Below are 17289 nucleotides of genomic sequence, written 5' to 3' on the forward strand. Positions count from 1 at the left end.
TACCTCATTGCTCCCAAGAAAACCCTTTTGGTAATATTGATAACCTGATATATGACAGATTTTGGTCATTATTATTTCATTTAGTGGTCATATGTATAGACCAAGAGGGAATCTGAATATTGATTTCACTGAATGGCTAGTAACAATGATTTATGAGTCAAGGATTCAGTGCAGTGAGCCAAACACAGCAGAGATTACATCTTAGGTGCCACCATTGATTTTGATTCATATTTCACTGCACAATGATTAGGCCATGGACTCACAGATGTTAACATTAGAACAATATTCCTCTCTAAGCAAAGATCTGCCCAACCTACACCCGGCACCTGGTGACTATATCTGTATGCCTACTGCTTCTGACTCTTTAAAATGGTAAATATTTTTCAATTGCTTATAAAGAGTTGATATTTCTCTGGTAATAACAAAGGGTTTTGATAGAACTTTTTAAAATAATCAAAAGTGATTTTGCTGCAGACTCAAGCTCGTTCGTGAAACTGGAACAATGTCATTTATATTGAATACAGACTACTTAATATGATCATAAGTACAACTGATAGAAAATGGATGCATTAAAATGGATGTTAAACCAGCACCTTCATGAATCTTTTTGATAATATTCCTTGGCACATGCCCAGAAAAATAAGTTTTCAGTGCAGTAGTTTTCAGGAAATTGGTGCTACCAAACTGGGGTTTGTGCATGAATATCAAATGCCGAGGCTGCAGCACAGATATCCCCCAACAGATCCAGTGTGTTGGGGCTATGCAGCCCCCATTAACCCAGGTATAGCATGGATTAAAGTGCTGTACATGCATGGATAAAAATGTGTTCTTGTCTGCTCTTGCCGGTAATTTGATTTTATTTTGGAAGTTAGTAACTCGTGGGTGTTTTGCTGGCTTTGTGCTGCTCTGCAGAGTTGTCTTACAGAATCCTGGAACAGTTTGGGTTGGAAGGGACCTTAAGTTATTGTCTGGTTCCAACCCTGCTTCGATGGGCAGGGACACCTGCTGCTAGACCAGGTTGCTCAAAGCCCCATCCAACCTGGCCTTAAACACTTCCAGAGATATGGCATCAGCAACCTCATTCCAGTGCCTCACCACTCTCATAGTGAAGAGAAGCTTCCAAACATCTACTCTGTATTTACCCTCTTTCAGTTTAGAGCCATTCCCCCTTGTCCTATTGCTGCAGGCCCTTGTAAAAACTCCCTTTCCAGCTCTCATGTGTCCCTTTAAGTACTAGAAAGCTACTATAAGGTCTCTCCAGAACCTATTTTTCTCCAGGCTGAACAGCACCAACTCTCTCAGCCCATCTGCATGGGAAAGGTGCTCCAGCCCTCTGACCATCTTTCTGGCCTCCTCTGGACCTGCTCCAACACATCCACATAATTCTTATCTTGGGGGCCCCAGAGCTGGATTCAGTATTTGATATCAGAACTCATCTCTCTGCCTAAGCCCGGGGCCTAGCGGCCATAAAGCTGATCAGGTGTGTTGAAATCCTTGCAGTCAATTAGAGAAACACCATGTCGCCTCACAGGTACCTACATGTCTGACCACAGTGCCAGGACTTTGTTCTGTTTGTTTTGTTTCTCAGTCTACTTCCACTTCAAACAAGTTCTCGGCTGTGAAAAACAGTGGAGGGGAAGAAGGCAAAAAAAGAGAGATCAGCTAAGTGGCATAACAGCTTTGAGAAATACGGGTCTTTGCAAAGCCTTGTCAAGGCTGTCAACTAACAGTTTCCTGTCTTACAAGACTGCTGTGCCTTTGGTTGATGTTAGTCTAGTGATTTTTTTTTCGAAGGGAAAGAAATGAGATCTTTAATATAAACAGATTATTCTGAGGATTTCTCTTTTCTGAGAAGTTTGAAAAGCCTTTGAATTTTCTTCAGCTGTTACAATTGCTGCTTTAGGTTTGTCATATGGTTCTCGGTGTTTTTTTACAGATACTCATTATTTTCTTGTTTATTTTTGATGTTCATAAAATCTGTCCTACATAGGTTTGAAAATGAGAGCTATTTGTTTTGCAGTTTAATGAAGAGAATGGCAAACAGCCTCAGACTGTGCCTCTGGTGTCCACAGTGATCAGCATATTTAACATGCTCAGCATGACACTAAGATATTACAGCCGATAACGGTTGTAATTGACTTACAGCATCCCTTTCCCTCCCCCTTCTTTGGGTGGCAGGGATTTATCTTTGAGTCCCCAGGAAGCTGTAGTGACATGGAGGGCAGAAGTGGTAGAAAGGTTTTACCTGCACTGCTTGAGTGGAGGTGGTCTCGTGTAGCAGCGTGGTGTCAATTCAGGTGAAATATGGGGAATTTGCAATGAGGATTGAGTGACACCCCCCATCCGCCCCCACCCCCCCTTGATTCTGAGCATTTGTCAAAGGCAAAAAGAGAAATTCAGACATGGCAAAAGGAGAGTGCCTGGAGCCAAAAAAAAAGCCATTCTTATTAGCACCAGCAAAGGTTTACTTTGCTGGCTTATTGAATGAAAACTCCCTAGAGTGACCAGGCTTTATCCTGTGTTAACAAGGGGCAAAGCTGGCTTGTTGGGAATGGACCGCTGTGTAACATGTCTGTAAAACAGGAGAGCGAGGCCAGGCTGAACTAGAGTGCTGATGAGAAATGAAATCTTTGTCTATTTCCTCTCAAATCCTGTTTATTTTCTCTGTGAATGATTGTGGTAGACCACTGAGGTGCTGGGGACTGACAGACTAAATTGTGATGTTCCAGTGTTAAAATAGTGTCAGTACACTCTTTAGTGTCATGTCTTGCATAGGTAGATTGGGTATTTTGAATGATCTGTTACTCTGATTAGCTGGGAGCTCAGGCTGGTGTGGGGTGGATGTTTCTGGGGTCTTGGTCAATTTAGGATACACATTTATTGCTCACTGTTTCAGGCATTCCTCAGGCACGAGCATGTAACCTCAGCGCACAGTGAAGCTGAATGCATTGAAGTAATTTTTTTGTAGCAAGATTGGATGACCTTGGTCAAGTCTTGTTCTTACTGTATTATTCCCTTCCCTCATACTGTATTCCTTCCATGTAATTTGGGAAAAAATGTTTTGGGTTAGAAATCCAGTGTTCAAGGTGACAATTAATAGGAACTGTTGAATACAGAAGCGTAGATAAGACTCCCTGCTACCTTTTGAGCATTAAATTGCTTTTAATGGAAAAGAAGCCTTTGTTAGCCATTTTAGATGGAGCAGAGTTAGCCTTTCCTTTCTCCTTGCAATATGCAGCTGGTTTTATTGGAGCAGATCTGGCATTGATTGTTTACCATAGGTAGTAGAAGGAAGCTAACCAGATTAGCACAGAGTCTTGCTTGTCTTCAGGGCTTTTTTTGTAAGGTCTCATAGCTAAAACTCACAACCAGATTTTCTACAATCTGGTACTGTAGCACTAATGTGGAGTTATTAATGTAAATCAATTTTTGAATAAGCATATTGAAAACCTAGGAATAACTCGCATTGAATGCATCTGAAGATACGTTCAGTGTTGAAAACCAGGACTGGATCTCATTGCAGATACATAGAAAATGGTGGCTCTTGGATCGTAAACAGTATTAGTCTCATTCGAGTATTTTTCTGATGCAGCTTAGACAGTTTTACTAATCACACTTCACTAATTAAATTCTTGTGTTACAGATTATAGGAAGTTTAACTTCTTCATTTTTTTAAATTGGGAAAACCTCATGATGAGAAAGCACATGGACACATGATTTCTCAGGAGACTAAGTAGTCTATTACATTGTATGAATATATTTCTATTCACCCTTGCCTTCTTTTGCCCCTCCTTTCCTCTGCAGAATGGCTCATATATATTACAGAATTACTTAGTTTCATAAACTGGGTTATGAAAGGCAGCGGGGGGTGCTGCATGTGTGGCAAGGTAGGTCACACAGGATTTATAAGAAGGACTGCCTGGTCCTGCTAATTCCTTGCATGTGCGAGCTGTGCAGCTATGCCTGATGTTCCTTATCTCTCTGTGCCTCATCATCTGTAAAGCTAGTATAAATTTTATTTCTGTAATGGGGATGTTAAAGCTTCACTGAGGTTGCTAGTGCTCTGCGGTGTTTCTAAAATGATTTGGAAAATTAAGCACTATACTCTAAAATATATCAGCATTAGTCTGAGTGACTTTTAGCTAAAGAAAAACATCCTTGCGTAGCTGGAGAGATCTCTGTGTTCTCCTTTGTCTTAATTGCCTGAAAAGCTGAGTAGAACAGGAGGGAAAAGGCAGCTTTTGAGCATGCTGTGTCAGTTGTCCGGAGGCTCTTAAAAGACCCTTTTTTGGCTTTTGAAAATAAAACCTTGGGAAGGTTAAACAGAGTAGAGTTGGGATGCAGCAGTCCTTTAGAGGTCTTTCTCTTCAAAGATAAAAGTATTTCAAGGAGCATGCTTGGAGCAGCTTTCTCTTATCTCTGGGGTGCTCTTGAGCAATGTTGCGGGGAGAGGGATGGCCAAGAGTGGCGTGTATTCTGCAGCGGTCGTGTTCCGTCTGTAAGAAGTTTCAGAAGCACAGAAGAACAAGGAAGCGAGGCAGGGGCACTAAGATATTTGGGACTTGGAGCACAGCTTATGAATACAGTATGAAGAGATGCCCAGCACCTTTGCAGTGTACAGGTTTGAACATTAACATTTCTATTCCTGATCTAGCCTTCTTTAAGAGTGCATTTGAGAAGAATCTTAACAAGGTGAACCACTCTACTTCCAGCAGGGGTTCGGGTTTTTTTCCTGTGGGAGATTGCAGTATGGCCCAGAGGTAGGGATTTAAGTTACAACTGAAATTTTCTGGGCAGCTTCTATTGCACTCTGAAATTCAAGCAAGGTTTTGCTCTAGGGAGTTTCTCTCTGCCCCACCCACAAGCAGCCAGCGATGCAGAGAAAAGGTTTATTAAGGTCTGAGGGGAAGTAACTTATTTGCGCAGGACAGCCACTCGCTGCGATCTCCTTTTTCTGTTTACAAAGAAGTAACTTAATACATCTTTTCCTGCTTCTACTCGTTTGGTTTGGGATTTGTTGTTGTGAGATGCCACCGCCAGTCTCTGTATCACTGATAGATGGATGGTCAGAAGGACGTGGCTGACAGCAGAGTCTTTAGTCCAAGTGCTCTCTGGCTCCAGCTCCTGTCTGGATGCCTTTCTCAGGTTTAGCTTTTGTTATGCTGATGAATGGTTGGAACTGCACTGTTCTTTTACTTGGAGCCACGCAGAGTTTCTCAATTCAGAGGCTCCATTAAAATTTGTTTGCTGTGAACATGTTAACTTATTCAAAAGAAAAGAAGCAAACCCATACCCTGTTGCATCAGTTTTCAAACATGGTTTCATTTTTTTCTTGGGTTTTTGGAAAAACATGTGTTACTGATAATCTGGTAGGGGCTGGTTAGTTTATTTTGAATTCTTTTTGCAGCAACACACTGAGTTTAATTCTATGTCTGTAGGGTACAGCAACCTAAAGAGAACAATATATTGCACAAAACACTTAAATTTGTCCTTTAAAATGCTCTCAATTTCTTCTTAATTGAATAGTTTCTGCTGGTTTTGGTATTACAAGTACATCAACATCTTTTCAGAAACCATAGGTCCTTATAAAAGTAGCTAAGTCAGTTTAGAAGGTCAAGAACTCTTACTCAATTGAAAAAAAAATAAAAAGAAAAGTATTTGGCATACATTTTGCAACTATTTCCTAGGGAGATGCTGGGTCTTACCGCAAGTGATGCTTTGATTATTGTTTTTATTTTTAACATAACTCTTTCCTCCCCCCTCCAATTTAAAAAGGCCCACAAGGTTGTGATGACTTTGAGAATGATAAAGCACAGGTATGTCAGTATCTACTTGAAGCTGAAGAAAGATGTCTCAAAATCTGGGAATGTAGTGATATGTTATAGAAATAATGATAAAACTGGAGTCTTAGGAAGTCCAAATCTTCTGGACAGACTGGGAGCAATCAGAAGGCTGATTTAATTTCACTTTTAGCCATTATTATTCATCACCTATTCTCTTGGATTATCTTATTGCTTACTGAAATTATGCTGATTAGTCTGTAGTGTGTGTGAAATAGTTTTATGATTTTTCCTTTGGGTGCTACAGGTGAAAAATTAATCCAAACTCTTCCCAAGCTTCTAGTTGAACTATCTCCAGGGCTTTTTTCTGGAGATCATGGTGGCAATTTTTTCTTCTTAACTCAGCAGGAGCTCCTTTGCAATTTTAATTTCTGCTGAATGCAGTGCATCCTTTGTGGACTTTTAGATTTATTTTCTTTTAGTTGCAAAAGAGTCTCAGCCCAGTGTAAAAGGTCTAGAGCTACAATGGGACTGTCTCTTCATAACCTCCTCAGCATTGTCCTGTATCACCATCTAAATTAAGGTCACCCCTTTTGCATCAAGGCACGAGTGTGTGCCAGGGAGAGCCATGCTGGGTTTGCTGTTACCTGCTCCTTGTTGAAATATGTGTGGAAAAAAGTGTCTGTGACTGAAGAGCACCTGTCTGTAGTTGGAAACTGGAAAAAATGCTCATTTTTATGTATAAATAAACATAAAATCATTTGGTCTCAGATGTCAGTTTTCTTTCATTTCCCCATGTGAGGAATCACAAGCACTCTTGCATTGTGAGAGGGATGCTTCCACTTTTCCAAAGGAGTAGCCAAGTAAAGAAACTTGCTTGGCTGTTCAATAATCTACACAGTTACACTGTCTTCATTGAGAGCCGGAGAAATTGTTCCATAATGTTTTCTGTTAATTCCTGTCTTTGTCTCCTTGGGGAAAAAAACTGAGTGTCAGTCTTGTTGCTGTTTGTGTGCTCAGGGAACAAACACATCATTGATTAAGATTAACATTGACTAATATACACTTTCTACTTCTGAAAATTATCTACATTTCATAGAATTTCTGTATCTGGCATTTTGTGCTCTTCATCCTTTCCACATCTCCTTGCCAAAAGGGTAAATGTATTTTTAAAGCCCTTAACATGCTCTAGTACTCATAAGAATCATAAGTGGCCCTTGGATTCTGCCTCTTAAATTTTTACATTGTCATTGTTACATGGTTTATCTCAGCAATACATCCACACAGTCCTGTTCGTTCATCTCGGAAAGACCGAGCCGATGTGACACTGGGCTCAGCCCTTTGCATCTGTGATTGCTGCAGTGTTCACTGTTCTCCAGTTGTTTCACATATCTGTAGTATGTAGAGCCAGCTTTCTACTTAAAAATAATTTGTTCTTCTATGGATGTTAATTTTTCTCTAGCTTCCCAAACTCTTAACAGTCAGGACTGAAGCATGACCTAGCTTCACACAGTGAGATATGGAAGAGGATGTGTGTAGTTACTCAGCTGGCTGGTGAGAGAATAGAGTCATTAGCAAAAGGGAGCACTCTGCTGTCAAATCTTCTACCACAGCTACTGCACTCTATCACTGTAATTATATTTTCAAATGCAAATGATAGCTTTAAGAATTCTTCCTTTGGTGTGTCGCTTACAGGAGCAGTTCAGTTAGTATTTCTCAGCAGGAGACAAATCTTGTCCGAGGCTAATGACAGGAGAAGGTCTCATCCACTGTTTATTCCCATTTCTCTGAAGGTGTTTATTGTGAAGCGATACAGCTAACTGTGGAGTCATATGAGGGGGCTGCCTCACCAAACAGGGTGTTTTGTCAGCCTCTTTTGTTAGTGCCTCTCTCATCCAAGGAGAGCAATCTATGTGTAGTATTGAAGAACGCCAGAACCATGGCGGGGACCAGACCTGCTCAGCCTTCCTGCTGAGAGAAGTTGCTGTGTTGTTCTCAGCTGCCCCATGTTTCAAATCCCTAAGAAATATGGCAGTGCCCTAGATTTAATTTTACTGTGGTTCTTTGAGGTAGAGCTTAGCCTACTCATCTGCAGATTAAATTGCTTATGTTCGGTGAAAATGTTCTCATGTTGGTTTTTTCATGTGTCTTAGTGCAAATACATCAATAACACTCATACTTTCAACTTTAACACATATCATTATTTGGCATTGCGTTTAGCGATCATTGACCTTGAGAGATTACATCCCAGAAACCTGCTAAATTCCCAGCTACAGTACAGGTGTACTGTCAGTTTTTACTAAACATTTTCATCTTCTTGTGAAGTAAAATTTGGTATTCCAAATTACTGGTGTTCAGATACTGATGGATTTTTTTTTTCTCCTTTTCTTCCAAATCTTCTGCTACTCCAGGTATGAAGATGAATAATGCAGACCACTGGTTTCGATGATGCTGGGCTTTTATAACTGGATTCATTAAGGAATACAAAGAAAATTCTTACAGGGATCAATAATGGTGTCTTCTGGCTGCAGAATGCAAAGTTTTTGGTTTCTGCTCATTATCAGCTTCCTGCAGTGTACTGAAGGTAAGCTTTAGTTTATTTTTCATTTGAGTTTGCAGATGAGTTAAATGGACTGTACAATTAATTTCTGTTAGATAACTTGAGGTTTGAGAATGTCAAACTAAATGTATCTATAGCATATTCTAGGTTTAATTTATAAGACTCAAATTGTCCCTTTTTAATGAAGAAAAGAAGAAAATATATTTTTTCAGTTTGATAATATCATATGTTGAAATTGAAACACAATGTTCAGGCAAGTGAAATGGCAGTATTAAAAGCCTTGATTGGTAGGTGCCTTAGTTTTGGATTCTTCCTTTTTATCCTTCCTTTTTCTATTGTTGTTGCACAACCATTTAGAAGAAATGTATGTATATGTTAAATGTGATATAACACAACTGAATGAAATACCCATTTTACTTTTCTAATTTGGCTCACTGAAAATGAAATGGCAAACACTTCATTAAGATTAGTGCTATGCAAGTTAAATTTCAGGAAATAAAACTCAAAGTTCATACAGAAATAGCATCTACTTGAAAATATTTTTGCTTTTTATAGAAAAAGGAAAAATACTTCACTGCTATCAAATGTGTTTAAAATAGCTGTTAAATTAAAGAGGTGAGGAAGGAAAAAGATTTTTTAAAGAACTTGCATTATCTATTCTTTATCTGTTTTTCTTCATAAACTATACTTTATCCAGTTAGTCTGTCTCCACAGCTGTTCTTGGGGCCCTTTTAATAAACAGAGGAACACAAATGAATGAACAAGAAAACATAATTTATGAATTCTTAATTACAAATATTCGTATAGAACTTGAGGCCAGTTTCGGGTATAAGTATTTTGATTGACTAGATTGCAGGTAAAAAGATTGGTGAAGTAATAAAATAGCGTCTCCATGCCGTTTCACATTATTCTGTAATCCATATATAAAATATAGACTTCACTGGCGCATCTATGTCATGATCTCTCCAGCTTTTAAAGCAGATGCACATCTCACTCTGTCAAAATTCTTTGAATTTTAAGTGTAGATTTTCAGAAATACTACTAGAAATCTACCCTGCCTTCCCCTCCTTTTTTTTCCCTAAATCTGTATAAGTAAAAAGGAACTATTATATAAATAACAAGTCCCTAAAAATGACAAAACCCAAGAATAAAAATTCAAATATTTTATGCAGTCTTCCACTCCCACTGCGTAATTTCCTGAGCTTCCTTTCTTGACTTGTGCGGCTCAGGCTGTGCGTTGTGCTGACAGACGAGCTTTGCTGAAATAGGTTGTTCATCTGCATGTGAGAACATACACAGTATCTCAGAGAGCATGTCCTTGAATCTTCACGAAGGTTCCTCAACTTGGGGAAGACTCATTTCACTTAAATAGCTTTCACAGTCAGTTTCCCATCCCTCCCCTCCTTAAATATTGCCAGGACAGAGAAGGAAGCTGGCATTTCCCAGGGCAGATCTTGCATGTTCCATCCTTGGTGGGACTCCTGATCTGCTGGACTCACTGCTCGCTCTGTGTCTGTCCAGGCTGTGGACTTGGGTGTAGTCTTACTTGTGTAGGAAAGGAAGTACAAACAGCTGGAAGGTGAAATGCTTTTCAGCCTCTTTCATAGGCAGGAAAGGTAAATGTGGATTAGGAAATTGGAGTTATAGATTTTATGATTGGCTGATTTGGAAATAACTGGTGCTAATTATAAATGCACTTACATTGCAAAAGTGGTTGCACTGGGTGGAAGCTAAGGTGTAGGAAGCTGAGACATCTGTTTATGGGTTTTTTTCTGAAGTTCTAAAACACTAAGGATTTTTTTATTATTATTGCAATTGTTTCAAATCCCTCCATCTAATGCATTTTACAAACATTCAGGTACTTGCAGTTTAATGCTGTGTGGTGGTTGAAAACATTTGAAAGCAGAAAGGAAAAGCAGGCAAACAACTTTCTGTGGTGTGGTTACAGTTGCAAACAGCTGGTTACAGTTGCAAACAGCATGCTGTAAAGAGTGTTTTATCTGTTGAGTTTGGAAAGGAAAAAGTCAACTGAGAAGTTCTGCAGATTGAATTTTTGCCATTTGAAGAAAGTTCATTTTCATTGTCATCTGTAATATTTCAAGTTCATTTTGTTCTGTCCCTGTTTTTCTTGCTTTTAGTAGCCAGTAGCAATCTTTTGATGCTTCAGTTGTGAATTCACTTTTTTAAAGTCTATACAAGAGCTGCTTTTTCAGCTAAAAGAAACAGGGAAGGAAATTGGGAGCAGATAACAGAATCATACCAAATTAATTGTAAATTCTTAAAATAAATGAAATACTGTGGCTCTGTATACTGGAAATGAATATTAATATAGAGTTGGCTTCCAGCCACAGAAGAAAAATGAATACTGCATTATTACACTTTCTCACAAGATTACATTGCCTTCTGCTTCAGTAATAAGAGATGCCAAGTATAACATGCTTTAGTAGCACTTCATGCCTGGAAGTATGAACATGAACAAAGGTTAAAATAAGAGCATCTAACTTTTGCTAGAAATAAGAAAATCTTTAATTCTCTTGCTTGGAACGTAGTTTTTTCATGGAAATCTGATGTGTACATGAAGGTTGTTGCAGTAACTGGGGGAGATAAAACCTGGTTGACTTCCCTGGTGTTACATTTTAATGTTTCTGTACAGTTTAATGGAGAGGAAGGGGGGGACAGGATCCTGGGTGTGGACAAATGATTCATTTGTTCATATAATGAAACATTTTCCAATCAAGAAAAGGCTTCATTACTCTCACAACCTTAACTTTAACTCACCAGGGAATTAGCAAGCAGGCACAGTTACACGAAGGCTGTAATTTTCTTTTAGTGTCGCCTATCCAAACAGGAATCGTATGTCCACATAAGAAGGTCTTGGTTTTGCAATTTTTTTCCTGGCTATGCAGTCCAGATGGGTTTGCTGCTGAAGCAGTCCATTCCTTCAGGTAAAATGCACCTGGAACAGACAAGTGCTGACAGCTGGATGGGAAAACCACACTGAGTTATTATATAGTGCTGATACATCTGATCAACAACAGGTCAATATTGTTGTGCTTGTTGTTACTGCCATCAGCAGCAGGCATTGCAGCCCTAAATGAGGACGAGACAAGAGGCTGGAAAAAGGATTGAAAAGCTCAAGTCATGAGCTAGAATATTATTAATCTAATTTCTGGAAGTTATTTTTCTGTCCGTTTCTCTAACGTGTTCTATATAGTCATGTCTCTTTCAAACTGCAGCTCTATTACAGAAGGCAGACTGAAAGGAGTGCCTTGGGAAGCAGTTTGGCTCAGACTTGGGCAGATGGCCTGGGGACTTGGGGCACAGAGGATTCCCTCTGTCCATCCCACACTGTCACGGCTCTGCTCTGCCGAGGGACTCCTGCTCCTGCCAGTCCCATGCAGCTCAGTCCTGCACCTTTACTTACCTGTTTCCTACCAACTCTAGGAAATTAATTACTTTTGACACCACCTCTTTTTTCCCTCTTTTTTTCCCCTCCTAATTAGGTGAAATCATCTAACAAGTTAAAAATTATCTGAGAAAATACAGAATGCCAGAGAGTGAGATCACACATGTCTTGTTTCCATAGCAAAGCAGAGTAGAAAGCTTATTATACATATTATTGGTTTCTCTTCAAGCAAGTTAAGACAAATACACTAATATGCATATGAAAAAAAGATGTCAGAGCTAAACATTCTGGTGAAGATTGGTTTTTGGACTGTGCAGGTTTCAATATTGTAAGCTTTATCTTGCTTACAAAGTCCACCTTTTTGACTACCTTTTGATGCCATTTGTTTTTATTCTCTTTTGCTGCTTGAAAAGCACAAATGCTTGAGAAGCACTGAAATAATTTTCTTTGCTAACATTCTATTTTAATCAAGGTTTAATACAATTTTAATTTATTTTGTTATGAATTATTATCTATGCTTTGTCTATGGGAAGAAACCTCATGCTTTCATGATCTATTTAATTCCGTTTTCCTAAATGGAATTAATGTTTTTTAGAGAAACCCAGCTTGTCTTTGCTTCTGAATGTTTGTTTTAATGAGCATTACACTGAAAAAGATATATTCCTGTAAGTTCCAGTTATACCAGCCAAAGAGCTGAGTGCTGAATAGGAAGCAGTTTTAAGTGTGTATTCAATGTTAGTGCATTTACTAAAGAAAAGACATACTAAACACAGATAACGTACTTTGGGCCTCTTCAAAGGCATTTGCTATTTTAGTATATTACTTCAGCTCTTCAGCTTCCTGTCAAGCCACTCAGACATGGAGTGTCTAAGGCACATGGCACAGGTACTGAACAAAATGTAAAAGCACATCAGTTTTCCTACACTTTTGCTAGGGAGTATTAGTAGGATTTTGCCCAGGATAAAAATTGTAAAAAAACTTGTACCATGGACTTGAGTGGAAATCAACTTCTGTTAATTAGTAGATTTAAGTTCTGCAAGGAGTGAAATCCATTATGGAGTCACACCAGAGCAAATAGGAGCGCTAATTTAATTTCTAGCCAGGGAATTTATCACAGTGAGAGCTCTGTCAGGCACCTGGTTAGCAGGAACTACTTGGTTTCCAGAGGTTGCAAAGCATCCTTAAGCACACCCAGCATGCTAAGGCTGGACAGGTATTGCCTGCCCTTTGGAGGATCACTCTAATAAGGCTCATACTATCTTTGTTTATATCATGGCTATCTGATGTGGTTAGGATTCTTTAGCAAATGTTTTTGGCTTTTTTCTTAATTGGTTAATGCAAATTATGCAGAATTTTTTTAAGAAAGCAGGTGCTGTGCTAGGTCCTGTTTTCTGTCCAGAAAGAACATGCTATTTTTCAGTGGGATTGTCTGGTGCATACTCTTCTGGAATATCTCTCTTTTCTTTTCTGAGGCAGGCCCAACATATCTTCAAAAAAGAAAACTGATCTAAACAGCTAGACCAAACTTCTTCTTAAAGAAGAATGTCTGTTAAGTTTTTCAACTGCATTTCCAGAAAATAGAGACTGACAGACTGCCTGGAAAATCCAGAGATACTTTAACATGCTGGCAGTGAATAACCTTTTGTATATTCCCAGGGCAGTGGGATCTGCAGGATTCTATGCTGTAACATTACATTTTCAAAACCAAAGCAAAACCACTGTTTTAAAATGTAGAAGAACCATGTAAAAGAATGCATGAAGAATCATTTTAAATACTGTACTTACATTTAAATGGGAATTTGCTAGGAAGTGTTAATGTAGGAGTCTTACATTTTAAGCAAAGAAAAGAGTATAAATGCATAATTACTATGAGATGAGTAATAATATTATTATTTTGATATGCTGTCTTCTCAGTTAGTGAAAAACATTCTCCTTTATGAGGGGAGATTTTGCATATTCTTGGACTGTATATATTCAGAATAAGGAAAAAAACCCTGTAATGTGTAATATGATAGAAGTGCAATGTGCTGTGCTAAGGGCAGATGCTGTATTTCTAGAGCTCTCTGAGCTGCTACTTGAGTTTACTGTCTTTAGCTGCCATAACCTTGGTGGGTCTCAGTGGGTTGTGCTGATGACCAGTGCAGTGAGAGGGGATTGACTTAACCTTCAGCTGACCTGCATTGCCATCATTGCCTAAGGGGCTTTTCTTTTGTTAAACATAAATCCAGGAACATTTTAGATTAGTTTATTATGATAAAGGACCTTTGCAGGAGCACAGTAGCAGAATCTGGACATGTTTTTTTAAAAAACAAATAGTCTTCCTAAGTATTCTGTTACTAAATATGGGAAAATATGTAATATTTTTTTATTAAGGGTTGTATTTTAAAAATCTTAAATTATTTTTAATTTCTGTTTTTTGTCAAGTGGAAGATTGCTGTTTGTCTTAGTAACAAGGTTTTTTTAATATAGTTTTAACATTGTTTTATATTGTACTTTCAGGTCATAGTGTAAAATGGAAGTATAACTGCCTGAAGCATCTGATATCAATGAATGCCTCAGCACAGGCTTTCTTATTGCATTTTGTGTCCTTATCAGATTATAAAAATTATCATAAAGTATAATGATTTTAGATTTAATATTTGTTGCCAAGTTCTACAAGCACATAATGGGTTTTATACTTGCAAGTAGATCCATTGATGCTCATGGTCTACCTCTGTGAGTAAATGGCACAGAAAATCATAGTCTGTGCTAATTGTCTATTGCATGGATGGATGTCTTGGTAGCAGGAAGCGTATGTAGAATGAAGGCACTACAGAAAAAACTCTAAAATGTGTTTCATGTATGTGCCTGCTTCTGTGCTTGTGATAGCATTGCAGATCCTGTTACATGAGGATGATAAAACCATTCACAGAGAGGAGTTCTTGGCTTATCCATCCATACCCCCATTATAAATGTACTTACTGGTATAGGAGCTCATAACAATGACAAAGAGACACTTGAAAGCTGTCTGGCCTTTTGCAGTGGTTGGCTGGTGTCATCTTTACTCATCAATGTTGCTTTTGTAGAAGAATATTTATAGTTGCTCCTTGTGATCTTTTTTGTTGTTGTTTGTTATGTTTGGGTTGATATTTTAATTGAGACTCACTAATGCTGGATACTTTTCCAATCATACTTCATTTTTTCAGGAATAATAAATTTTTTACATTTTTGACACAGGATATGTTTTGTATGTGTACCTCTGTAGATGAAAGGTACAGATATGGTACCACAGATACAGTATGATAAACTAAATATGCTGTTCTTTCTGATAGTAGAAGCTAAAAAAATCCTCTTGCACAAAGTGTTCCAAATTTCTGCCATTCCAGAAAGAGTCTCAAACTACTCCACTGGCTATCAAAACCCAGTTGTGCAAAAGCTCTTTTGTTTCTGTAATCTCTGTCTCCTTGCTTTCATTTGAAATTTAAAGAAATGGAGTTGTATGAATGTTAGCTCTGCCTATGGCTCTTTTCATTCAGGGAGACAATTCATCCATGTCACAGTGACATCAGGGCTACCCCTGTAAATGCACAGGAGGGTGTTGGCAGTGGCAGGGGAGATTCCCTGGATGTTCCTTCTGAGCTTGGACCAGTCCAGGTGGTTGGGAATGTTTCATTCTTTTTGTTTTCTCAATTTATACTGGTATAATAACCCCTGATGTTTTCTCGGTGTATAAAAGATGTGTGGGGGAGACTAAATGGGAAGCAAAATGAATTTTTTTTCATCTGTTGCCTGAGCAACCCATACATGTGAGAAACCCAGGGGGACCACATAACTTTCAGTTGTTGGATACAGCGCTCGGTGAGTTTTATGAGGGATCTTGGCGATGGAAGGAAAGCTGGCTTTTGTGTTCTCCCTCGTCAGGGATTTTGATGTCTCTCTCAGGAGTTAGGTAGTTTTCTTCTCTTCCAGCAGAAAGTACAATTAATGCAAGGTGCTGTTTGAGCAATTTTCCTGTTAAATTTGAATTAGGTAATTCATTTAGGAAACCTGAGAGGAAGTTGACACTGAAACCAGATTCGCCTGTGTGCTGCACTTTTAGTTGGAAAAGCAATGGGAAACGTTTGCCTTTTATAGGCTTCAGTGCAATTTCACATCGCTTCTGTTTTAACCATCTTTTGAATGAGCTTCAGTCAGATTTTCCTCTTTACCACTGACTGTGTTCATGACTTGCCTTCCACACTATTTCTCCCGTTGAGCTAACCTGGGCTTGTGAATTGCCTCCAATTGCAAGAAGTTACTTTAATAATTAACTGTCTATTTATTTGCAACATTGTAACATTTCCCATTGAAAGGGTATGGGAAAAGTCTGGGTTTCTGGCTGGAAGCTGATCATGCTTTTTAGTGGCTTAAGATAAATATGCTTTTAGTAAACAAAACTGAACAGTTTGTTGCTTATGCTTTTGCATCATTTAATTTGCAACAGATGAAACTGGCATGCGTGAAGAGTGAAGCATGGAAAGTACTAGAGGGCAAACGGGTGGTTTGTGATGTGGATTATTACCCATAAAGATGGATAGGGTCCACGAAACATCACTTTATGTATTAATGCACCAGCTGGGGAAAAAAAAAATCTATCAGCATAGTATATCATGCATAAACTGCTTGGTTTAGGCCTTCAATTCAAATCCTGCTCAGTAATACACTTTAAATCTTCTCTATTTTATGCTTCTCTAAAGATCTATATATGTATATATATCTTCCTATATAGAAAAAGCATCTGTACATTTTTAAAAATTCACAGTACAAAAGGCTGGAAGTCATCCATATGTAAACTGTCTTGAAGGATTTATGATGCAGTGTTTTGTTCTGCACTGTAAACTAAGTGCTGACAGAAAAATGGTAGGAAATACGTCTAACCAGCCCTCCTTCCTTTACCATTTACTAAGCAGTCTACTAATGTACCAATTATTATATGTTTTATGTGTAATGATATAACAATTATTTTTCTGTGCAAAGTATTTCAAATTTCACACTGATAAATCAACAGAGTCCTAACTCAGTCCTGAGAACAATTCCAGTTATGATATTTAATCTTACCTCCTTGATGCATTATTTTCTAGCTCTTAGATTCGTCACGGGTCCATTTTAAATGTATTTCTATGTTACATTATTTTTACAAAAGGTTTTTTTAAGTATGAAGAGAGACTTTCTGAATATTTGCTATTAAAAAATTGTCATCATGTTAATGTCATTTGTAACAGACTCAGTGATTCTGACTTTTTTTACCTCAGAGCTCATCTGTTTTGTTTCTTTTTATTTCCCTTTTTTATTGGGCTGACTAAAAAATAAAATGAAAAATCTAATGACAGTAATTGGAAAAAACTAGTAAAGAGTATCTTTGGTCAAGGCATGAATGATTGTGACATAATAAAAATTCATTCTCTTGGTCCTGTTTCCATCTAGAGTAAGGGATCATGTTGTAACAGAGGAAAAAAAAGGTACATTTAGAAGCATTCAAGGATGTTAAGCAACAATAAAACTCTGTAACCATTTAAATGACAGCA

The 17289-nt window shown here is 38.2% G+C and overlaps 1 protein-coding gene across 16 annotated transcripts in view; it reads left to right on the forward strand.

Moving 5' to 3' along the window:
* Window positions 1-17289, forward strand: part of ADGRL2 (adhesion G protein-coupled receptor L2) — a 381333-nt gene that overhangs the window by 249312 nt on the left and 114732 nt on the right. For all 16 annotated transcript variants that reach the window (XM_085067912.1, XM_085067913.1, XM_085067911.1 and 13 more), the window contains one exon: window positions 8192-8364. In XM_085067912.1, coding sequence (XP_084924038.1) covers window positions 8292-8364 — 73 coding nt within the window. In that variant the 5' untranslated portion in view covers window positions 8192-8291. The remainder of the gene's footprint in view (window positions 1-8191; window positions 8365-17289) is intronic.

This window comes from Lichenostomus cassidix, chromosome 8, assembly GCF_008360975.1.
Source record: "Lichenostomus cassidix isolate B80296 chromosome 8, HeHo_3.0, whole genome shotgun sequence".
Classification (NCBI taxonomy): Eukaryota; Metazoa; Chordata; class Aves; order Passeriformes; family Meliphagidae; genus Lichenostomus; species Lichenostomus cassidix.